The following is a 24843-nucleotide window of genomic DNA, read 5'->3' on the forward strand; positions in this document are numbered from 1 at the left end:
TAACCACCTTTATGAAGAGATTCACCCAAGGCAGTGTACAGCAGGTACAGTTTAACATAAAACTTACAATTTTGTTAACAGCATAACAATGGTAAAATAACCAAGAATAAACATCTATATAATAATTTGCACCTCCGTCTGGATGCCTGGGTTCGTAACAGTTCCCAATGGTCCGCACTGGTGATGACGTCAGAGGGCGGATCAGTGAGAGGGAAGGGAACCCAGCACCAGCCAATGGAGGTGATTAGAGAATCACCCCCTCCCTCCGAGTTGCAGGCCCCCCTCTCCTCCGAGTTCCATGCCCCCCCACTTCCCTCCCTCTCCTCCCCTCCGAGTTACAGGCCCCCCTTCCCTTCGAGTTGCAGGACCCCCCCCTCCCCTTCCCCATCTAGTTGCAGGACGCCCCTCCCCTTCGAGTTCCATGGCCCTGCGCCTCCCTCCGTCTCTCTCTCTCTCCCCTCCGAGAGCAAGCACGACCTGTCCTCCGGCAGCCCCTCGCTTTCCTGCGTGCTGGCTGTAATTTAAAAATTCTTACCTTGGGGTCCGGCATCTGCATTGAAGGCGAGCGGCGCTTCAGACTGCCTTCCCATGTGTCTCAGCTCTGCCTCTGGTCCCGCCCTCATTTCCTGTTTCCGGAAGGGTGGGACCAGAGGCAGAGCTGAGACACATGGGAAGGCAGTCTGAAGCGCCGCTCGCCTTCACTGCAGACGCCGGACCCAGAGGCAAGAATTTTTAAATTACAGCCGGCATGCAGGAAGGCAAGGGGCTGCCGGAGGACAGGTCATGCTTGTACTTGGAGGGGACAGAGAGAGAAAGGGAGGGAGACGCAGGGGTCTGGAACTCGGAGGGCGGCGTCCTGGAACTCAAAGGGGAGGGGCGTCCTGGAACTCAAAGGGGAGGGGGTGTCCTGGAACTCAAAGGGGAGGGGTACCTGGAACTCTGAAGAGAGGGAGGGTGGTAGGGGGGCATGGAACTCGGAGGAGAGAGACGGAGGGAGGGAGGTAGGGAGGGGGGGCGTGGAACCTTGCTAGCACCCATTTAATTTCTTTCGGAAATGGGCCTCTTTTACTAGTAAATACAATAAATGAAGTAAACTTGAAAAAAGTAGATTGAAAAAATGGTACCAAAAATATACACACTTAACAGCACTAGAATTCAAATACCAGAGATATAATACAATATTAGCATAATACTAATGATACACCTATTAAGCATGCATTAGAACATTCAACCAACATAGATATGATGCTAAAGAATGGTCTTACGTTCTTGGGTCAAATCCACTCCCCCCCCAAACAAAAGTCCATAATATTTTATCTTACACTATGTGAAGTAGAGACGGCTAAGGGGAGATGTGATAGAGGTCTATAAAATACTGAGTGGACTGGAATAGGTACAGGTGAATCACTTGTTTTTGCTGGGACTAGGGGGCATGCAATGAAGCTACTAAGTAGTAAATTTAAAACAAACTGGAGAAAATATTTCTTCACTCAACGTGTAATGAACTCATTGCCAGAAAATGTGGTAAAAGCAGTTAGTTTAGCAGGGTTTTAAAAAGGTTTGGATAATTTCCTAAAAGAAAAGTCCATAAGCCATTATTAAGGTGGAGTTGGGAAAATTCACTGCTTATTTCTAGGATAAGCAGCACAAAATCTGTTTTATTTTTCTGGGATCTTGCCAGGTTTCTTGTGATCTGGATTGGCCACTGTTGGAAACAGGATACTGGGCTTGATGGATCTTTGGTCTGTCCCAGTATGCTCTTATGTTTATTCTAGATTGGCACTACTAGTTCTTGAGTAGTGCACAAATACAAAAATAAATAAATAAAATTATAAAAGTTCCTTATAAATTCTACTAGTCAAGACAATACACAAGTACTTTTTTTTTAAACTGAGTTTTACATTAAAAGCGAACCACCCCAAAACATTGGTGGTAAATGGGACAGCAGCTGCATATCCAGATCAACTGTTTACAGATTCTGTAGAAAGTGAGGGTCTTGCTGGGGGGCGTGTCAAGATGGCAGTGCACTCGGTTGTTTTGTGAGACGCTCTGCAGATTGCTGATACCTTTTGTTGCTTTTTACTATTGAAAAAGTTAGATTTCCTCTGTCCCGATGCCATGCATGAAAAGGAAAGGCTTGATGAGAGTGGGAATCCCGCCTTCCTCATCCTCGTCGCCGATTCAGCCAACTTTTGAGCGTTTCCTAACTGGAGGCCCCCTGCCAGGAATGAGGGGGCTAGCTCCCGCTGCAGAGGTAACCGGGGAAAAGGAACCTCTGCGGGAAAATGATATATCTTTGTTTCCCCCCTCAGCTTTGAAAGTTTCTCCATACCCAGCAGCGGCAGCAGTTAGGAAGGGAGATGCGAATCTTGCCGGAAGTGCAAAGAATGAGACCCTTTGGTCGGGATCCTGACCTGCTGCAAAAACCTCTGGAGTTTGAGTCCCCAGACTTATCTGGTGACTCAGGAAAATCAACGGAGGTAAATTTAGAAAAGATATGATTTATGTTAAAGAAAATGGATACATCTGTACAACAATCTCAAGGAGAGGTAAACGCTTTAACTTCTAGATTTGGAGAATTACAAGGAATGGTTGAATCTGTGAAAGAGAAGCTCTCTACACGTGTTAAAAAAACTTTACAGCATGAAGTAGACCAGTTTAGTGAATTCAAATCAGCTGTTGCAAAAGGTAAAATAATTCTTCATAATACATAGAGGCGTATTTTCAAAGCACTTAGACTTACAAAGTTCAACAGGTTCCTATGGAACTTTGTAAGTCTAAGTGTTTTGAAAATGAGCCCCATGGTAACATAGTAGATGACGGCAGAAAAAGACCTGCACGGTCCATCTAGTCTGCCCATGATAAACTCATATGTGTATACCTTACCTTGATTTGTACCTGTCTTTTTCAGGGCACAGACCGTATAAGTCTGTCCAGCAGTATTTCCTGCCTCCCAACCACCGGCTCTGGCACAGACCCCGTATAAGTCTGCCCTCCCCTATCCTAGCCTCTTAACCACCAACCCCAAAACTTCAATAGACGTTTAAAATCGACGAATCCTGAACTTCCCTAGATCTCCTGGAACTTTGCCACTAGAGTTGTTTAAAAGATATTTGAATGAAAATTTAAAGATGCCACCAGAAGCATTTCCCCCGATAAATAAGATCTTTTACTTGCCTCAACGCAAGGGAAAGGAGAGGGAGGATGGAGGAATTACAGAAAATAAGAGCTTGGATCTTAATAATTTATCGGTAATATTAGAACAATCGCTGGAAAATATAACAGAGAGGGCAACGCTTTTAGTGTCGTTCAAGATCTAAATGCAGTACTGAAATTGTACTTCAGAAATTCACAAATGTTGTTTGCTGGGGCCAAAGTTTGGATTTTTCCTGATGTTACCAAATCCACTCAACAAAGAAGAAAATTTTTTTAGAAATGAAACAGAAAACTTTGGCTCTGGGTGGAACTTTCTTTTTGGCCTATCCTTGTAAATGCATTGTTCATTTGGGATTAACAAAATAGGTTTTCTCCTCCCCAGATCAATTAAAATCTTTTCTAGATTTAAAACAACTGAAGCAAAATGAATGGAAGACTGGGGGTTGCATTAAGCTTTTCTTTAATAAGATTATATGTTATTTAATAATCTTCTCTAATATGTACGCGCCCCCCCCCCCCCCACCCATATTAGTGGTCTGAGGAAGCAGTTCTTTATACATGATGTAATAAGGGAAGTAGTTCCTATATACCTTTTCTGTCTTTATTTCTATCGCTGTATTTCTTGTGGCAAATGTCATTTTTTTAAAAATCATAAATAAATAAAAAGAAAGTGAGGGTCTTTATGCAAATAAGCGGAGAAAACATGTACACTGCACGGTAGCCCCATCTTTTTGATTCCCAAAACACAAAAGTACACGTTAGCTAATGAATTAAATAAAGGATGCAAGGAGAAAGCCTTAGAAATAAAATAAATAAAGCTCTGAAAAAGTTCTTATAAACAGCAACTTATCAGCACGCAAACAAGGTAGTCAAAATCAGGGATATAGATGGATTCAATAGCACTTTTCAAAGTATGGTAAGGAGTTGACAATACACTGATCACATTCAAAAGGATAAATCCAATGTTTGTGGTGGGCCTTACATGACACTTCAACCTACCCAATCCACTTCAACAAAAGTTAGTGTTTTTTAAACAAAATGGATGAATTGAGGTTTTTCTTAAGCACTTTCCAGACATGCTGCAAAAAGCTTTTGCTTTTAATTCTGATCTATACCCTCCTCCCCCACACACCTCTTCTCTTGGCTTCCTCTTGGGATGTTGTGGATATTGTGCTGCATTTTTCCTCATGTCTGCCTTCCATGCCTACTGAGAAAAGAAAAAAAATATCCATGTTATTCTAATAGCATGGAGCTGAAACCCAGTTCAGTGAGCTAATCTTCTAGTACCAGCTATGAGCTGACAATTTTTTCTTATCCAAGACAAAAGGGTAAAAATTCAGCGAGATAAAGGCTGAGCACTGCCCCCTTGAGCCAGCTACACCTCAACCTCGCTGGAAGCGCTGGCCCTGAAGTTATTTCTCTGGGTCTGAACACCACATGGGTCACACTCACCGAGTGCCATGCCAGATCTCAATGAACAGTTGTTCCATCAGCAGAGCTTACAGCAAGATAAGGGGTAACAGGTTTAGGGTTAAACAATTTTTTTTTTAATTTGTAGAAGTCTTTATTAGGTTTTGAGAGACATTACAGAGGCAAATAAGTCGCATCCATCAACATAGGCAAATACAACGCAGGTATAAAACCGTGCAATTTCAAATGAACAGCAGAAATAAATAAAGTGTATTAATCTCTCAAAACTAGAGAGTTATTATACAAAATACTCCTAAGATTTGTAACAAGATTTTATATGATACCCCCCAAGAAAAAAAAAACCCAAGCCCCCCCATCCCAGATTCTCAACACGAACAATGTGACACAAAGGGTTCCCAAATAGCTTCCCACTTGGACAGAGTTTTGCAACGTATGGCCCAAAGCCTCTCCATTTCACAAATGTACCATAGTTTATTTAACCATTTTACCAAACAAGCAACCTGAGGAGACTTCCAATGAGCGGCCAGAGTGACCCTAGTGGCCAACATAGAATGGTGAACCAATAAGGACTGGGATGTAGTAAGGTCAGGAGGTTTTTTAGGAAAAAGAAAAAATTCAGGTGACCACTTTATAGCCTTAGAGAGCCAACTCTGAAGTCTGTATTGAATTGCTTTCCAGAAAGCCCGAGCCTTAACGCAAGACCACCAGAGATGACCCATAGTACCCTTCTACCCACACTCCCTCCAAACACAATGGGGATGTCTTCGGAAACATGTGATGAAGGCTCGCTGGAGTCAAATATCACCTGTATAAAACCTTTACACCCCATTATTAGCTGGGCGAACAGCAGCAAAATATGTCCTAATTTTGCATTTTGAAAATTGTGATTTATATGTTTTCAGCAGATGGACTTTTTTTTGGCCATTTTTTAGATGTCTATGTGCTTTAAAAACGAGTGGCCTTAGTGTTTTCCCAGAGTACTGCATATGTTCTCTCCGATAGATAAGATGTAAACCAATCCAAAACTTTTCCACAGTGAGACATATATCTTGGAGCCTTTGAAGTAGTAGATCATGATTTACCAGGTCAAATGCTGCAGAAAGTTCCTGCATTACCCGAGGTCAAACAGCAAGTGTTATGTGGCTAGCTGGGAAGTAAAGAACAGGAGGTGACTGGGGCATGTATTGGCTAGAATGAGCTGGGGATAAGATGGGAGCGTTGAGAGGGGGGGGGGGGGGGGGGGGAGGTGCCAATGCAGAAAACCATATGTTAGAGCTCTGCATAGGGTTTCCTACTAATGCGTAAAACAAAAAAATGTGCACCCTATGTAGTGACCAAATAGCATACAAATACATTGTGTGTGTAATAAATGTGAGTTAACATGGGAGAGCGCACTGGACACAGCAGCTATATTTTACACACAACAAAATTATACTGGCAGTCAGAGCTACATGTACATATATCATACAATGTGCTGGAAACACTCCCTGCACACAATCGTTGCAACTCTTATAAAGGCAAAAATTTGAGCAACTTTCTGACTTTATAAAGGCCAGGAGGCAACCTGGACAGTCCTCTAAGTAATTTGGGCTATAAGAGATAAGTGAAGCCACAATAGGTCTATTTGATATACTTTGTTTGTTTGTTAATTACCAACTCCTCTTGGTTTATATTAGGTCACCTTGGATCCTACAATGTGGGCTAATTAGAGTTTGAGTTATTATATTTTTCTTTTTTGGAAATTTCTTATTAAATTTATGGGTATCACGAACTCTGTAATATTACTTCAAAGATATTTTATCTTTGTAATTCAGTTGATTAAAACGAATTAAAAAATAAAAAAATAAAGGCAATTTAATGATGTGCATCAACCACTAATGACACACTATTAAAAAGAATCTCTATACCTTGTCAGCTGATATTTTTTGAACATTACAGAGAAAAAAAATGGACATTGTTCCACATACAATTACTTGCTCTTTAAATCAAATATGAAGACTACCCATTTCTTTTGTCCTTTGATGAGGTGACATCCATTTTACTTGGATTTAGTTCACATGTTTTTCAATAGTAGCTCAAGCAAGTCACGTTCAGAAATGACATCCAAAGTTAGGCCCTACTTCCACACTCAACTTTTGGCACAGAAACACATTCTAACGGATGTAAGGCGCCAAAACGGGAGTGAAAAAGCATATCGACACAGAAATACACTTATGTGCTCAGTTATAGGATAGCTCCTAAGTGTATCTGCATGCAACTGCCCAAGACCCTCCCATGCGAGGGTCTTGGGTGGGTCAGGGGCATTCTGGAAAATTGCGCACAGTATTACAGAATACCATGGATGCATACCCCAACCTGTGTGCCAGGATTTATACCTGGTTTCAGTTTGTATAAGTCCTCGTGCCCAGTAATTCGGTGCCCAATACTATTCTATAGAGTGTGCACATTCCAGAGTGCCCTTTATAGAATAGCACTGGGCGTCGTTTACAAAACCCAACCCCAAGTGTATTTCTTCTCTGCTGCGTCCACATCCTCTCTACACACCCAGGCAACCCTCTCTTTTCCATTTGCCAGCCCTTTGCTTCCTCCTAACATATTATCGTTAGCCCAATCAGGACTAAAAGCACTACAGTATCTGCTACCAAAAAAAAAAAAAAGTACTCATTTTCAGGAAGCAGATCTTTCAAACTTTGTATCTAAGCAGTGTTAAATGAGTAGACAGGGATCAAAAAATATGGTCTGAAAACTGAATGTATCCAGTTAATTTTCTACATGACCGTTATCTAGCTATATTCAGACGGCGTTTTAGATATCTAATGCTTGTGGAAAATCAGCTTGTTTACATGCACAACTGTTTAGATTTGCAAAGTTACTGCACAGTCTGTATCTTAAAAGCAGACTCAAACTTGTCTGGATGTCATGGTAGGGCAGATGCTGTTTCCATGGGAATATATTTGAAGTGCCACAAAAAGCAGGAAAATGTAGATTTGTCAAAAATGAACAGTTTTGTCCAAAACTTTATGTGAACTTGAAAAATGGATAAAGTGCAAAATGTAGACAATGCTTACTGGTTGTCAGTGTGCCACCTATCAAGAGCCAAATGGCACAAGTAGCACAGAAAAGTATTGCCAAATCATTTAAGATCTTAGTTTCTGCTGAAGCACTAATGTCAATTTTTCTGTGAAACTTTTTTAGGGTTGCGATCAGACAGAAAGAACTTGGAAAAGTATCCAGAAAGACTAAGGGGGAGCAGAAAACGCACAGAAAGGATAGACTAGCTAAAGTAATAAACCATACAAATGTGTTTTACTCCTTAGATGTTAGTAAAAGAAGGATGTACAGCAGTACAATTCTAAGAGATGAAAGCCAGAATGTGTGGGAAAACAAGAAACGAACAAGCAGAAACATCAAAGACATTGTTCAGTGTTCTCCAAAAAGTCAAATGGACAAAGGATGGACAGCAGAAGTATATAAAATAAAGAAAAAGATACACTTCCATTGACATTGGAGGGTATTTGCATGGAAGTTGCAAAACTGAAAATAGGCAAAGCAATGGGGGTCACACAGGAAACAATTTAGGAAAGGGGAATCAAACTGCAATCTTGAAGGGCCGCAAACCAGTCAGGTTTTCAGGATATCCTTAAACATGCATGGGACATATTTGCATGTACTGCCTCCATTGTATACAAATGTCATAAGATATCCTGAAAACCTGGCTAGTTTGCAGCACTGTCTTAGGATATTAAGGAAAATCAGGGGGTTCTGGTACCTCAAGTCATAGTGGTTTCAGAGGACTGCAGGAGGCCAGATATCACTCTCCTCTCTGTTTTCACTTTTATGAAGAGAAATAACAGAAAGGAATATCGGGCTGCACAGAGACAGGGGGGGGCGGGGGAAGAAGAGGAGGCAATAATGTCCCTGTACAGATCATGAGGTCTCTTTTGGAATATTGTACTCAATCTTGGGGAAAATATTTGAGAAAGGATATAAAGCGATTAGAGAGGCAAACCAGAGGAAGGCAAACAAACTAGTGAAGAGAATGTGAATCAGAAGAACCAAGAGATCACTCACACCTGACCACATGAATATGCATACCTTACAGAAGAAATGATAGTTATTTAAATACTTGAAAGGTATTAATCCACAAATCCTTTTCAAAGTAAAGGAAGCTGGGAAAATGATGTGAAACTGCAAGGTGGTAAACTCAAAAGTAGTATCAGGAAATATTTTTTTCCACTGAAAGGTTGTAGATGCCTGGATTAACTTCCCAGAGAAGGTGGTGGAGACAAAAATAGTGAAGACATTCAAAGTGATGTGGCACTTACAAAGAGAATTCCTAAACAACAAATGGATGGAAACCTAGTACTGATGCTTAATTCAAAACAATACTGGGCAATTCCTGCACTAAACAACAATTACAATCCTAAATAAAAGCACTGGGAAATGACTTGCACAGAGCAGCAGTTACAACCCTAACTACCTTACTTGACAGAATATATAGATCAATTTCATTGGTATATTAGGTAAGGTGGCTGAGACTGCAGCTGTAGCACTCTGGTACACTCAAATAACTGAGCTAGAAAAATAGTGTAAAAATGTAGGAACCTTGGCCTCAGTTCCACAGTATGACACCTAGCAGCAGTGCTCAGGACTGTAAACACTATCTAAAAACTATTGGTAACATTGCGATGAGGAATTAGAGGTGCGACGATTGTACGATTATAGCTTGTCACTGTTGGCTAGACTTCATATTCCTGAGCCCCCCCCCCCCCCCCCCCAAATTAACATATTATTTAGTCTCTTTTTTTTTTGTTTGTTTGTTTGTACTATTGCATAGCAGATTAAGAGACTTCTCAAATAGAAAATTCCCAAAGTTTGTTTAGTGTAATATAAGTACACCACATCTAGCGCTCCCCCGCAACCCAACTCTCTGGACACCCAGTCAAAGAATCTGTCTATGCATCCACATACATAATATGCACATACCTAACCCATTTAAAGAAAACAGCACTACTTCTTTTCGCCTCGGCCACCAAGTTTGAGCCGGTTGAAACTGACATGTAACAGAACTTAAAAAAAAAAAAATCCCTCACCCAAACGCTAATAAAACAACCACCACAGCAACCTCAGGTGTGAACTGCAGCCGTAAATGGAGCCAAGCACTACCAGTCCAGTCCAAACAAGGGGGCGGAGTCTCAATGTACCGACGAACCCGGAAGTACTTCCCAACATCAGCACCCAGCAGTCTCCAGGCAGTAATTCCGGAGCAGAGTCCTTTAATTACAGAGATACTAAGTCAGACGTATTTGGCTACCCGCACACTGCCTTTATTAAACGCAGGTCTGAAATCTGAAATCAAATCGCCCGCCCGCCGATTTCCTCCTCTGACGCCCCGCCTCCTCCGACGCAACTTCTCTTCCGGGACCTGCCAAGAAAACAGGAAATTTCGTCAAAGGCGGGGGTGGGACCGGGACGTTTAAGAAAGAAAGAAGAAGCAGATTGGCGTCGTGTGTGGGAGGTTGGAGAAGGAAAGCTGCGGGAGTCCAAACACAAATTGGAAGGTGGGACTGGGACTTTGGGTTTGAGCGATTCCAAAAGGGGAGGTAGGGATTCGCGCGTGGGAGTTGTCTGCCTCTTCCGGTTTGCCTTACCGCACTAGGAGATGTTGATACTTCGGTTCGGGCGGCTTTGACCTTATTGAGAGCCTGTTTTGAGCGCTGCTGGGGGAAAGGGCGCAGGATCTGTCCTTGGAAATCTCTGGCTTTTGTTCAATAAAGGGCACCAGGGATCTGCTAGATTCATGCATACACGAACTTTGCACATGTACGTTCTCGCACGTCCTTGAATAATAGGTGGTGGTGCTGCTGCTGCTATTGTTTTCTGGTAGGATTGCTTACATGTATGTTGAATTAAATATAAAATCTGAAACAAGGAGGGATTATGTAGCTATTACTCAGATCAATCCTCAACCCCCCCCCCCACCCCCACTATCAATAATTTTCAGAAATGTCACCACATTACTCAATAATGAATCACTTCTATAGCATTAATTACAATCTTTTTTTTTTTTAATCTTTATGAAATTTTACATAACCATCAAAAAAGATAAGATAAACAAAAATCTAATAAAATTATAATCCAAAAGTAACCACTGAACTATTGGCTTAGATTACAACTGAGGAAATAAATGCATACTATTGACCACAAAAAGGAAAATGTAGATCTAAGAATTAAATAAATTAAAAGAACAAATTTAAAGAAAAATGAGCAAAGATATCTTTTCTATCCTATGTCAGTCTAACAGCATGTGCAGGATTATACATTAACAGTAACTTTAGCCATATGAAAATCATTTGCTTAGGTTAAAAAAACTGATACATTTTACCCTCAAAAGTATTAAACATAAACAGGAAAGCACAACACAGGTTGACACCTAAAAACATAGTAACATAGTAGATGACGGCAGAGAATGACCTGTATGGTCCATCCAGTCTGCCCAACAAGATAAACTCATATGTGCTGCTTTATGTGTATACCTGACTTTGATTTGTATCTGCCATTTTCAGGACATAGACCATAGAAGTCTGCCCAGCACTAGCCCCGCCTCCCACCACTGGCTTTGCCTGAGCCCTAGCCCAAAGGGCTAGGAAAGCCTTGCACTACATTTGTGTCTCTCTTGCTAAATCAGGAAGTATCCTCACTTTTGAACCCAAAAACTGTGTATCCAAATGTCTAAAACAGTTTTAATGCAGCATTTCAGTCTGGTTCCAAAGCAAAAGTAACCATCATCGCCGTCCTTATAGTAACAACTTCCAAAGAAAGGTAGTCAAATTCAAATGTTCTTCTCTAATAACTCCTAGAGGTTCCCTTGATGTTCCTCCTGGGGCCAAGATGTATTACACCTGCATTATAGGAGGTAGTCACCAGCCATTCCCAGTTTCTACCAAGTATTTTTTAACCATGTCCAAGGGAGCAATTAAAGGTGATTTAGGAAAATTAAGCAGTCTCAGAATATACCTCCTAACCTGGTTCTCTTGGTATTCCAAACATTGATGAAGAAAATTTTTATGTTTCACTGAGGCTAAACTCAAGCCCTCTAAAGTCTGAATTTTATATTCCAAACCATTCAGTTTAGAGGACTGCTGAACTGTGTGGCCTGTGCTTGGACCCAAACATCCTCAGAAATCATTTTAATATCTTTACAATTCTCCATTAAATGATGTGAAGAATGCATATCATATGTAATATCTCATAGTGCTTTGAAAGACACAATAGCTGTTTTTTCAAAATCCCTGAACAGTAACAACAAGAGTGGGACAGCTCACGGCCTGAGCCAAAGTACTCACAATATTAGCAGGAAAATGTTTTGAGGCAGTCCACGCCACATCTCCAGGCTCCAAAGCTGTCTCATCCAGAGTAGAGCTCCCTGCAAATTCCCTTTCACCTCAACCGAGGTAAGGGAAGCAGGCTCGACAACAGCTGATCCAATCCCAGGCTGCGGGGGAGCCGTTCGCATGATAGGGCTTACAGAGTTGCACCGGGACAGAAATCCAACCCCATCCCATCCCATCCCCACCTGTCCCCGTCCGTCTCCATGGGGAATCTAACCCATCCCCGCCTGTCCCTGCAAGAATTTAACCTGTCCTCAACCAGTCCCGCAAGAATTTAATGGTACATTAAAAAAAAATTCCTGTCGGCTCTGTCTCTCTCTGGGTTTGAGCCGCAGCACTGCAGGCAAGGAAGGAATGGAAGTTGGAACACTCTGGTGCACACATGTAAGAGTTCTCTGATTCACTGCCACTGTGCACCAAGAGATTGCCACATGCACGCACCATTAGGTCTGGTGACATCTGATGCTTGTGCCTGTGTCAGAGCTGAGGTCTGCGCGTCAGCCCGGGAGCAGAGAGGATTAACAGTAACATAGTAAATGACAGATTTTGCTGGATTGTCATCTGTTTCTGCCTGCTTACTGTGGTACTGGGCATGATAGCTTGCTCTGCCCAATACGACGTCAGATGCTCTTTGTATTTCAGCGATGCGCCGCTGAAGGCGTGCTCCTTTGCTTGGTTCCTTTGCATGTTTCTGGAGATTAAAACTTGGGCAGGTTGAGTAATTATCGATGGTTTATGGAGAACAGTTGTTTAAGTCAGCAGTATTTTGTTAAATTATCTTTGGGCTGTTTGAAAAACAATTGTGTGGGTGAGTGGTCGTGTGTGCAGGAACTATTTTTGATGATTTATTCGTTATACGTGAGTGAATCAAGCTGGGTTGAGGGTCTGAAATAGCTTAAGCCGAGGTCCTCTTTTTTTTTTTTTTTTAAACTGTATTTTAACTTTATATTTTTTAATACAAGTTAGAATGAAAATGGTGTGGCTCTAGTTTCTAATCCTGGGCCTTTTAACAGTTACAGGATGTTGTTTGACTGAGGTAGAGCCAATATCTACTTATATTCCGGTTCTTCTTGGTGATAATTCAGCTAGAGTTAGTAGAAGAACTGCTAGGCGTTCAGGTTATTTGGTTTACTGTTCCATGGCAATGAGTCAATGTATTACTGTGATTCACGGTTAAGTGTGGGGAACGTGTTTTCAGACCAATTTCTTTTGATAGCTTAATTGCTATTCCTGAATCAGATTTACCAATTTCTTGCTGCTGTTTTAATGCCAGGTTGGTTTGTAATAAATCTGGTCTGATAAGGGATTTTAAATTAAAAAAAAAAAAAAAAGCAAACTTTATTAGCTAGTCTCCATACCCTTTTCCCAATAGTTTTAAAACTTGAATTTTCTGCCACAGCATTAACACTTGAATTTTCTGCCACAGCATTAACAATCTGTAGAAGGCACAGTAGAGCCTAATTCGGTCCTCATTCCCACCCACTCCTAGCTCAATACTAAGATGCAGACAGTAGTCCAGTAGGAAAAGAGGTGCTATCCAGTCTTTTGCATTGAGTGTCACATGTACGATTATCTCCCAGTTGGTGAGAAGTCGTATGTGTGTGTGTGCTAGATGCAAAGAGTTTCTAGCTCTCTGAGAATGAGTCTGTTCTCTTGAGACTAGAGTATAAGACTTGGAGGAGCTGAAGGAGACAGAGAGGTACATAGAGGCGGCCCTACAGGGACGTTGCAGAGAAGTCCCACTTCCAATCGGGCAGACCCTGTGCTGCCTTGGGGGAGGGAGGTCTTCTAAAAGGAGAGCATCACCCTGGTGCAGCTCAAAGTAATCCTGTAGATAGGACCAGCACACCAGGGGATGCAATATCCTCTTGCACTGAGGATGTGTCTCCAGGAGCTACTGCCCAGGAGGGAAGGGCTCGGACGGCTGTTGTAGTTGGTGATTCGATTATTAGGTATGTAGATTGCTGGATGGCTGATGGATGTGAGGATTGCCTGGTCACTTCCCTGCCTGGTGTGAAGGTGGTGAACCTCACGTATCACCTAGATAGGATTTTAGATAGTGCTGGGGAGGAGCCAGCTGTCTTGGAACATATGAGTACCAATGACATTGGAAAATGTGGGAGAGAGGTTCTGGAAGACAAATTTAGACTCAGGTAGAAAGTTCAAATCCAAAACCTCTAGGGTAGCATTTTCCAAAGTGCTACCCGTTCCACACACAGGGCCCAAGAGACAGGCAGAGCTCTGAAGTCTCAATGCGTGGAAGTGGTGATGGTGCTGGGAGGAGGGTTTTAGGTTTCTAAGGAACTGGGCAACATTCCGGGGAAGGGGGAGTCTGTTCTGGAAGGATGGGCTCCACCTTAACCAGGGTAGGACCAGGCTACTGGCATTGGCATTTAAAAAAGAGACAATGCAGCTTTTAAACTAGAACCTGGGGGGAAGATCGACAGTCGCTCAAAAATGCATGGTTCAGAACAAGGTATCTTTCAAAGATATCACCAAAATAGTGAAGATAGGATATCCCAATAGCATGGTTGTAAAAGAAACCGTAGTAGATAATAATTAGTATGCTATACTTTGTATTGTTGTTTGAATATTTTTACTACTATAATTGCCTATTGCTCATATTTGATCTATTCTTACTGTACACCACCTTGACTGAATTCCTTCAAAAAGGCGGTAAATAAATCCTAATAAATAGATCAGGTGTCCTTAAATAAAAATCAGACAAAAGATTGCAAATTAACACTGTCAACTACTGAGTAAGATGTAAATAAGAACAACAAACATTGTTTGAAATGTCTGTATGCGAATGCCAGGAGCCTAAGAAATAAGATGGGAGAGTTAGAATATATTGCACTAAATGAAAAATTAGATATAATAGGCATCTCTGAGACCTGGTGGAAGGAGGATGACCAGTGGGAGGACACTGTCATAAAAGGGTACAAATTATATCAAGTGATAGGGTGGATCGAATCGGTGGAGGGGTAGCATTGTATGTTCAGGAGGGCCTTGAATCAAATAGATTGAAAATTGTGCATGACACAAAACACATCTTGGAATCCCTCTGGATTGAAATTTCATGTGTAAAGGGGAAAAGGATAGTAATAGGAGTGTACTACCATCCACCTGGCCAGGATGAACAGACAGATGTAGAAATGTTATCAGAAATTAGGGAGGCTAACAAACTGGGCAACACAATAATAATGGGTAATTTTAATTACCCCAATATTGACTGGGTAAATATAACATCAGGGCATGCTAGGGAGGTAAAATTCCATGACGAAATCAAGGACTGCTGTATGGAGCAGCTGGTACAGAAGCCAACAAAGGAAAAATTCTAGACCTAGTCCTTAGTGCAGCGCATGATCTGGTGCATGAGGTAATGGTGCTGGGGCCCACTTGATAACAGTGATCAGTACACACAGGAAATCCAATACGTTAGCATTTAACTTTCATAAATGAGAAGAACGGTGAAAAAAAAAACTTAGAGGAGCAGCTGCGAAGGTCAAAAATTTACATCGGGAGTAGATGCTGTTCAAAAATACCATCCTGGAAACCCAGGCCAAATATATTCTGTGTATTAAAAAAGGAGGAAGGAAGACCAAACGACAGCCGGCATGGTTAAAAAGTGAGGTGAAGGAAGCTATCAGAGCTAAAAGAAAATCCTTCCGAAAATGGAATAAGGAACCAACTGAAAATAATAAGAAACAGCATAAGGACTGTCAAGTGAAATGCAAAGCGCTGATAAGGAAGGCAAAGAAGGACTTTGAAAAAAAGATTGTTGGAGACAAAAACACACAGTAAACATTTTTTTTAGATATATTAAAAGCAAGAAGCTGGCAAAAGAATCGGTTGGTCGGCCACATGACCTAGGGGTAAAAGGAGCAATCAGGGAAGACAAAGCCATAGTGGAGAGACTAAATGAGTTCTTTGCTTCGGTCTTCACTGAGGAAGATTTGGGAGAGATACCGGTGCCAGAAATAGTTTTCAAGGTTGACGAGACAGAGAAACTGAATGAAATCTCTGTAAACCTGGAGGATGTAATGGCGCAATTTGACAAATTGAAGAGTAGAAAATCTCGATCAGATGGTATTCATCCCAGAGTACTGGTAGAACTGAAAAATGAACTTGTGGAACTATTGTTAGTAATATGTAATTTTGAGCATGATACCAGAAGATTGGAGGGTGGCCAATGTAACACCGATTTTTAAAAAAAGGTTCCAGAGGAGATCCGGGAAATTATAGACCAATGAGCCTGACATTGGTGCCGGGCAAAATGGTAGAGACTATTAAAGAACAAACTTACAGAGCATATTCAAAAGCATGGATTAATGAAACAAAGCCAACATGGATTTAGTGAAGGGGAATCTTGGCTCACCAATCTATTACATTTCTTTGAAGGGGTGAACAAACATGTGGATAAAGGTGAGCCGGTCAGTATTGTGTATGTGGATTTTCAAAAGGCGTTTGACAAAGTACCACATGAAAGACTTCAGAGGAAATTGGAGAGTCATGGGATAGAAGGTAGTGTCCTATTGTGGATTAAAAACTGGTTAAAAGAAAACCGAGAGTAAGGTTAAATGGTCTGTATTCTCAATGGAGAAGGGTAGATAGTGGGGTTCCCAGGGGTCTGTGCTGGGACCACTGCTTTTTAACATATTTATAAATGATCTAGAGATGGGAGTAACTAGTGAGGTAATTTCAATTTGCTGATAACACAAAGTTATTCAAAGTTGTTAAATTGCAAGAGGATTGTGAAAAATTACCTTACGAGACTGGGCATCTAAATGACAGATGCTTAATGTGAGCAAGTGCAAAGTGATGCATGTGGGGAAAGAGGAACCCAAATTATAGCTACTTAATGCAATTCACCCAATTAAGGGCTTACATGATCTAGCCTAGTGTTCTAAAATATTAACCTAGCAGCTGAACTGGGAACCAACTGAATTCTAGACCCACCAGACAGGGCTTAACAAAGATCTGGGTTTTCTAGCCCATTATAAACCATAAAATTCTATTGTTTTGTCACCCTACCATCCATCTGTCCCTGCTCTCAACCACCCAGCTCCACGTTTCTCACCTAACAACCCCACCCTCTTCCTGTGAGACTGTCATTGAAATGCCTTTGTGTTTCACTTATGTGTACTGATGTTTGCCAACATTTGCTTATTTCTTATCTGAAGAAGGGTTACCTTCGAAAGCAAATAAAAAAATACCTTTTTATTGGACTAACAATATATCATCTTACTTTCTTGTCTCTGTTTTGTTTTATTTCTATTTATTACCCTTGGACTAACACGGGTACCACATCCCTTCACAAATGGAATTTCTATCCATAAGGATTATATGCTGCTGTCTGTTTCCTACAGGATTTTTTTGTTTGACTCAATTCCTTCTTTAACATACAGTGCAAATCTCCCTCCAATTTGATCTACCCTATCATTGAGATATAATTTGTACCCTGGTAACATAGAGGCATATTTTCAAAGCACTTAGCCTTCCAAAGTTCCATAGATTTCTATGGAACTTTGGAAGGCTAACAGCCTTATTTTCGAAAGTGATGGGCGCCCATATTTCGACCCAAATCGGGAGATGGGCGCCTTTCTCCGGTGGGTGCCCAAATCGGTATAATCAAAAGCCAATTTTGGGCGCCTCCAACCGTAATCTGTCGTGGGAACGAACAAAGTTGATGGAGGCGTGGTGAAGGCGGGACTGGAGCGTGTTTATCGGCCGAACAGAGATGGGCGCCCTCGGCCAATAATGGAAAAAAGAAAAGTGTTTTTAGCGAGAAGTTGGGTCACTTTTTCTGGACCCTTTTTTCTCACGAACAAGCCCCCAAAAAGTGCCCCAACTGCCCAGATGACCACCGGAGGGAATCGGGGATGACCTCCCCTGACTCCCCCAGTGGTCACTAACCCCCTCCCACCAAAAAAAAAAAAAAAACTTTAAAAACTTTTTTTGCTAGCCTGTATGCCAGCCTCAAATGTCATACCCAGCTCCATCACAGCAGTATGCAGGTCCCTGGAGCAGTTGTTAGTGGGTGCAGTGGACTTCACCCAGGTGGACCCAGGCCCATCCCCCCCTACCTGTTACACTTGTGGGGGTAAATGGGAGCCCTCCAAACCGCCCCCAAAACCCACTGTACCCACATCTAGGTGCCCCCCTTCAGCCATAAGGGCTATGGTAATGGTGTTGGGTTGGGGGGATTTGAGGGGCTCAGCACCCAAAGGAAGGGAGCTATGGACTTGGGAGGTATTTTACTTTTTATTTTAAATTGTTACAAGTGCCCCCTAGGGTGCCCGGTTGGTGTCCTGGCATGTGAGGGGGACCAGTGCACTACGAATCCTGGCCCCTCCCACGACCCAATGCCTGGCACAAACCGTATTATCGAAAAAAAAGATGGGCGCCCATTTTTTTTTTCGAAAATACGGTCTGTCCCGCCACTTCACGTACCCATTCTCGGACATAGACGCCCATGGAGATGGGCGTTCGATTATGCCCCTCCACGTACTTTGAAAATGAGCCCCAGAGGGGCATGTAGAACCTGCTTAGAAGGGATAATTTGAACCTTCACTCTGCTCTCCTCTTAAACACTCCTGGATTTCTTTCGTTTTTGTTGAAACCTCCCTATTGGGATTCCTGCTGAAGGCTATCTGTTCATGCTGTAGGCTGTGACAGTTAAATCTCTGGCGTAAAAAAGGTTTTATAAAATTTAAACTAATTAATTTTTGTTTTTTTAAATTCAAACTGCTTTTATCAATAAACCTACAATTTTTCTCTTTTAATTCATGAAGCAGAGCAAAATAATATTCACTCAAGTGGAGAGATGTCCTCATCTCCCTGAACCCCTTCAGAAAAATATTAATTCCAGTTTTCATGCACATTTCCCTACATGTAGAAGCAAAGTACTAACAAGTTCAGCAGCTACAAGGTACATTAGCCCTGGCACAGAGTATTCTTTCCACACACATTTCCTTAGAAGCGAAGTGTAAAGCAGTACTAGTGAATGCTGCCAGGTTCCACTCCAGATGATGGCTGTATTTGAATTGTATTTGCTCTGCAAATCTATTAAAGGTCACTTATTGTATTTATCAAAATGTTGGCCTCATAAGTCCAGGGTACCAAATCAGTGGACACACCTATAGTGACTTTCATCACTGGCCACCACTCACCTCCGAAAAACCTGCAGAAAAAAATGACTCTAAACAACAGATAAACAAATTCTGCAGTAAAAAAATGGAGGATATATTTGTGACAAATCTTTAAATGCTCAAGCAAAAAAATTAAACTATATTCTCAAACGAGAATGTGTATTATCAGAAGAGTAATTTTCAAAATAATCAAAAAGTATGCTAGCGGGAGAAAAAACCTATGATACATAGTTCACCCCAAAAAACAAAGAATTACTTAGCTTCATCCAGCGAAAGAACCTAAAGCGCTTTCACAGAGCCAATCCTCGTTGTAGTATATCTTCCTATCTATATAGAGATGTCTCATATTCACAAATGGCTTCTCACGTTTTCACATCCAAAAGATTTTCATATCCAAAGATTTCCTTCATTTTGTTTTTTGTATTTGAATTGTCCCATCCCTCCTTGGCTTCTCTTACATCCTTTTTACAGGTGCCTCCTGATAACACCACTGGGAAATACACCGCATCCTCACAGAGGGAAGTAGTGCTTCCAATCGACTTGAGAGGGGAATGAGGTGTTTTCTAAGGAGGGGAATTTTTCAGGCTTTGCAATCTGACTTGCAAATAGAATGCAACTGTAACATTTACCTTAAAAGCTCCCGCAGTAGTTGTTTAGCCAGAGTAAAGAAATCCATTTGGCACCAACTCGTGGGATTTTCAAATTAGATTTTTTTTTACTCACTGTAGCCAGCCTGCTTTAACCTCAAACAGGATATTTCTGTGGGTGACCACTTGTTAAAAATTCCTTGACAATAGTACACGTGTAATTTTTAACTGCTAACTTTGCAAGAGTACTGGTTTTATTTTTGACTAAAATCAGCTTGTCGTGAGCAATTATGGTTTATTGTGCCGTTTTGGAATGAGGTATGAGCATTCATTTATAATAATGTTTCCTATGTATTTGGTGTTTTTAAGCTGAAATTTTCTTCCCCCCCCCCCCCCATAGCATTGGTATTGCCCCCCTAAAATGAGGAAAGGATTTAAAAATAAAAACCCCATAAATCACATGGGGAAAGTAAACCAGTATTTTTTGCCTGTTCATCCCTATTTGGAACTAAAAGCTTCAAATCAGACATTTAACTCCCTCAAATGCTCCTGTTTTATTTAATCATGAATCTAATGAATACATTTCTTTAGTTTTAGGTGGCTAAGACATGTTCCTGACAGTAGCCCTTCTCCGGAAAGGAATACCTGGTAAACAATGGATTGGGAAGTACAGACGGCCACGGCAGGTGACATGGCAGATGAAGCGTGGTGTGATCCGAAGGCTGGAAATTGAAGCCGAGAATGAATACTGGCTCAGCAGACCGTACATGACAAAAGAGCAGGAATATGACCATGCACGAGAACGACGAATCGCAGATTGGGAGGCCTTGAAAAGCCTGCAGGGGTCGAAATTTCCAGCTCATAAATATGCAGCGGACCATTTCAGTCATCTAAATGTAACAAAAACGTGGACAAAATCCTAAAAAGAGAATCTATCTAATGCTTGCAGCCATGAATTGACTTTGCCATGCCAGTTGTTCCTTTTTCAATGACTGGAGCAAGGGACGCAAAATCGTGATTCACATTCATTTATTTCACAAAACAATAGCTTGAAATTAAAATACAGTTTTCTAGAACATAAGTAATCTGAGTTTTCATTAGAGGAGTAACAAGTTTAATAGCTAAAAGATATGTCAATTAATGCTGAGATTAGAGCATTGTTTTCACAACTCTTCCAGTGCCAAACACAGAATCTTTTATCTAAGGGGGGAAGCCCAGCTCATCTGTATACTGTCCAAGGGAACCTTAAGAACAGGCCCCAAAACTAATATTGATTGGTTTTAATGATTTGGATGTTATATTTTCATTCTTTATATACTACAGTAACTCTGGGACCCTTTTACTAAGCTGTAGTAAAAAGTGGACTGTGCTAGTTTTGGTATGTGAAATTGGGGTGTGCTGGGCCACTTCTTACCGTGGAGGGAAAGAGGCCTTTTTTTAAATGGGGCAGTAAATGGCCTTGCACTAATATTAAAATTAGTATACAGCTACTCACTGCCCCACTTTTAAAAAAGGCCTTACTGCCACTTATTAGAAGGCAGTAAGGGCTCGCATGCTAGCCTCTTGATAATCGGGCAGTGAGCCGCAATGTGGCCACGCTGCCGATAACTGTGGGGAAACTGAGCACGCCAACTTTGGAACTACCGCTGGGCTCCCGCGCTACCCCAGCGGTAAGGTAAAATTATGTATCATACCTGATAATTTTCTTTCCATTAATCATAGCTGATCAATCCATAGACTGGTGGGTTGTGTCCATCTACCAGCAGGTGGAGTTAGAGAGCAATCCTTTTGCCTCCCTATATGTGGTCATGTGCTGCCGGAAACTCCTCAGTATGTCGATATCAAAGCTCCATCCGCAGGACTTCAGCACTTAGAGAATTACACCCACAAAGGGACAATCTGCCCAGCTCACCACCGCCGAAACAGGGAAAGGGAATTAACCCAGCTCATCCCCACACAAGTGGGGGAAGGGAATCGGTCCAGCTCATCCCCGCGGAGCGGGGGAGGGACACCACACCCGCCGATGCGGGGGGATCTGGCTTATCCTGCAACCGCGGGAGGAGCTGACTGACCCTAACACCGCCGAAGCGGGAGGGGTACAAAGCTGCCCTACAGCCGCACGAAGCGGGAGGGAGCGCCGGCAGAATTTGTCTCAATCCAGCCCCGTAAAATGGAGGGGAGAGGAATGCAGCAGCTCACTGTAACACAAAATCGTCTCAACTCCTGAAGAATCCAATTGAAAAAAAACTTGAACACGAAGTCCTCCTGAACAGGAACTGAAGACTAAACTTGAACCTGAAATGCAACCAGAATATAAACTACAGATATCTGGGAGGGGCTATGGATTGATCAGCTATGATTAATGAAAAGAAAATTATCAGGTATGATACATAATTTTACCTTCCATATCATCATGCTGATCAATCCATAGAGTGGTGGGATGTACTGAACCAGTACTCACCCAGGGCGGGACATAGAAATCCCTGACCGCAACACTGAAGCTCCAAACCGGGCCTCCGCCCGAGCAGCCACAGTCAAGCGGTAATGCCTGGAGAAGGTATGAGCCGATGCCCAAGTTGCCGCCTTGCAAATCTCTTCCAAGGAGATGGACCCGGCCTCTGCCATCGAAGCTGCCTGCGCGCTAGTGGAGCGAGCCTTCAGCTAGATAGGCGGCATCTTCCCCGCGGCCACATAAGCCGCTGCAATGGTTTCCTTGACCCATCGTGCTACTGTAGGCTTGGCAGCCTGCAGACCCTTACGAGGACCTGCGAACAGCACAAACAGATGATCCGACTTCCGGAAATCATTGGTCACTTCCAAGTATCTGATGATGACTCGTCTCACATCTAGATATTTGAGAGCAGAGTACTCCTCTGGGTAGTCCTCCCTACGAAAGGAGGGTAGGCAGAGCTGCTGATTCACATGGAAGCGAGAAACAATCTTGGGCAGGAAGGAAGGCACCGTGCGAATAGACACTCCTGCCTCAGTGAACTGCAGGAAGGGTTCCCGACATGATAGTGCCTGGAGCTCGGAAACTCGTCTGGCTGAAGTGATAGCCACCAAAAAGACTGCTTTCAACGTCAGGTCTTTCAGAGATGCCCTCGACAAGGGTTCAAAAGGCGGCTTCTGCAAGGCTCTTAGCACCAAATTGAGATTCCACGCAGGCACCACCGAGCGCAGAGGAGGGCGTAGGTGATTAACTCCCTTGAGAAAGCGCACCACATCTGGCTGCGAGGCCAGGGAAGCACCCTTAGCCAGAGCCGCTACCTGGACTTTAAGGGAACTGAGCGACAGGCCTTTCTCCAGACCTTCTTGCAGGAACGCCAGCACTGAAGAAATTGGAGCAGTGCAGGGAGAAAGTGAGCCTGTCTCACACCACGATGCAAAGGTACGCCAAACCCTGGCGTAAGCAGTAGAAGTAGAGCGCTTCCTCGCTCTCAGCATAGTGGCGATGACCTTGTCTGAGAAGCCCTTCTTCCTCAGATGCTGCCGCTCAATAGCCAGGCCATAAGACCAAAGGGGGAGGGATCCTCCATCACCACGGGACCCTGATGCAACAGGCCCGGCCCCACTGGCAGCCGCAGAGGGCTGGCCACTGAGAGCCTGATCAGGTCCTCATACCAGGGACGTCTGGGCCAGTCCGGACCCACCAGGATTATCCGGCCCGGATGCTTTGCCACCCGATCTAGCACCCTGCCCAACATGGGCCAGGGCGGGAACACATAGAGAAGCTCCTGTGTCGGCCACTGTTGGAGAAGAGCTTCTACTCACAGAGATCGAGGGTCCCATCCTCTGCTGAAAAAGCGCGGCAATTGGCCGATGACGCCATCAGATCTAGGCTCGGCTGGCCCCAGCGCTTCGTGATGTCCAAGAACGCTTGAGCTGATAGCTGCCACTCTCCGGGATCCAAGGTATGGCGACTGAGAAAGTCCGCCTTGACATTCATGACTCCGGCAATGTGGGCCGCCGACAGCTGTTCCAGGTTTGCTTCCGCCCACTGGCATAGATTCATGGCCTCCTTGGCTAGAGGGGCGTTCTTGGTACCTCCCTGGCGATTGACATAGGCCACAGCCATGGCATTGTCCGACAGGACCCGTACTGGCTTCAACGCCAGTACCGGGAGAAACTCCAAAAGCGCCAACCAAATGGCTCTGAGTTCCAGGAGGTTGATAGACCACTTAGACTCTGCAGGAGACCAGAGCCCCTGCGCTGTCCTTCCCAAGCAGTGGGCTCCCCAGCCCGTCAAAGAGGCATCCGTCGTGACGACAACCCACTCTGGGGTCAAAAGAGGCATCCCTGCGGACAACTTGTCTGTCCTCGGCCACCAGCTCAGCGCCTTGCACACCGCTGGGTCCAAGGGAAGGCGCACAGCGTAATCCTCCGACACTGGAGTCCAGCGCTGCAGCAGAGAGAGTTGTAGTGGTCTCATATGAGCCCTGGCCCAGGGCACTACTTCCATCGTGGCCGTCATAGATCCCAACAGCTGCACATAGTCCCAAGCCCGAAGAAGAGAGGCTACTAGGAACTGGTCCACCTGAGCCTGAAGCTTGACAATCCGATTGTCCAGCAGGAACACTCTGCCCACTTGGGTGTCGAAACGAACTCCCAGATATTCCAGGGACTGAGTCGGGCGCAGCTGGCTTTTCTCCCAGTTGATGATCCACCCCAGGGAGCTCAAAAGAGCAATCACCCGGTCTACAGCTCTGCCGCACTCTGCATAAGAGGGGGCTCGGATCAACCAGTCATCCAGATAAGGATGGCCTTGTACTCCTTCCTTTCGTAGGAAGGCCGCGATGACCACCATTACTTTGGAGAAGGTCCGCGGAGCAGTAGCCATCCCGAACGGGAGGGCTCTGAACGGGAAGTGTCGGCCCAGGACTGCAAAACGCAGACAGCGTTGATGAGGAGGCCAGATGGGAATATGCAAGTAAGCTTCCTTGATGTCCAAGGATGCCAGGAACTCCCCTGCCTTCACTGCCGCTAAAACAGAGCGGAGAGTCTCCATTCGGAAGTGCCGAACCTTCAAGGCCCGACTGACCCCTTTGAGGTCGAGGATAGGCCGTACAGAACCTCCTTTCTTTGGTACCACAAAGTAAATGGAGTAACGTCCCTTGCCAAGCTGATCTT

General features: G+C 43.4%; 2 protein-coding genes across 7 annotated transcripts in view; one reads left to right on the forward strand and one right to left on the reverse strand.

Annotated features, from left to right (window-relative positions):
* LOC115465542 (RNA-binding protein with serine-rich domain 1-like) overlaps nt 1-9768 on the reverse strand; it is a 51498-nt gene extending 41730 nt beyond the window's left edge. The window contains exons 1-2 of one of the 4 annotated variants that reach the window (XM_030196078.1): nt 9681-9768; nt 4289-4360 (exon numbers count right to left, since the gene is read on the reverse strand). In XM_030196078.1, the coding sequence (XP_030051938.1) occupies nt 4289-4358 (70 nt within the window). In that variant the 5' untranslated portion in view covers nt 4359-4360; nt 9681-9768. Of the gene's footprint in view, nt 1-4288; nt 4364-9573; nt 9658-9680 lie in introns of those variants that run through there. The other 3 variants (XM_030196076.1, XM_030196075.1, XM_030196077.1) reach the window with 3 other exon arrangements.
* Nucleotides 9769-9835: 67 nt separating this feature from the next.
* On the forward strand, nt 9836-21180 carry MRPL57 (mitochondrial ribosomal protein L57). Of its 3 annotated transcripts, none has more exons than XM_030196081.1 (2): nt 9836-9927; nt 20308-21180. In XM_030196081.1, the coding sequence occupies exon 2, from the start codon at nt 20325-20327 to the stop codon at nt 20637-20639; it is 315 nt and encodes a 104-aa protein (XP_030051941.1). In that variant the 5' UTR covers nt 9836-9927; nt 20308-20324; the 3' UTR covers nt 20640-21180. The 3 variants fall into 3 exon arrangements, with proteins under 3 accessions (XP_030051941.1, XP_030051940.1, XP_030051939.1); XM_030196080.1 differs by lacking the exon at nt 9836-9927 and adding an exon at nt 9960-10190; XM_030196079.1 differs by lacking the exon at nt 9836-9927 and adding an exon at nt 9968-10148 and having other exon boundaries at nt 20308-21172.
* The last annotated feature ends 3663 nt before the right edge of the window (nt 21181-24843 follow it).

The sequence above is a fragment of the Microcaecilia unicolor genome, chromosome 3 (assembly GCF_901765095.1).
Source record: "Microcaecilia unicolor chromosome 3, aMicUni1.1, whole genome shotgun sequence".
NCBI classification, from domain to species: domain Eukaryota; kingdom Metazoa; phylum Chordata; class Amphibia; order Gymnophiona; family Siphonopidae; genus Microcaecilia; species Microcaecilia unicolor.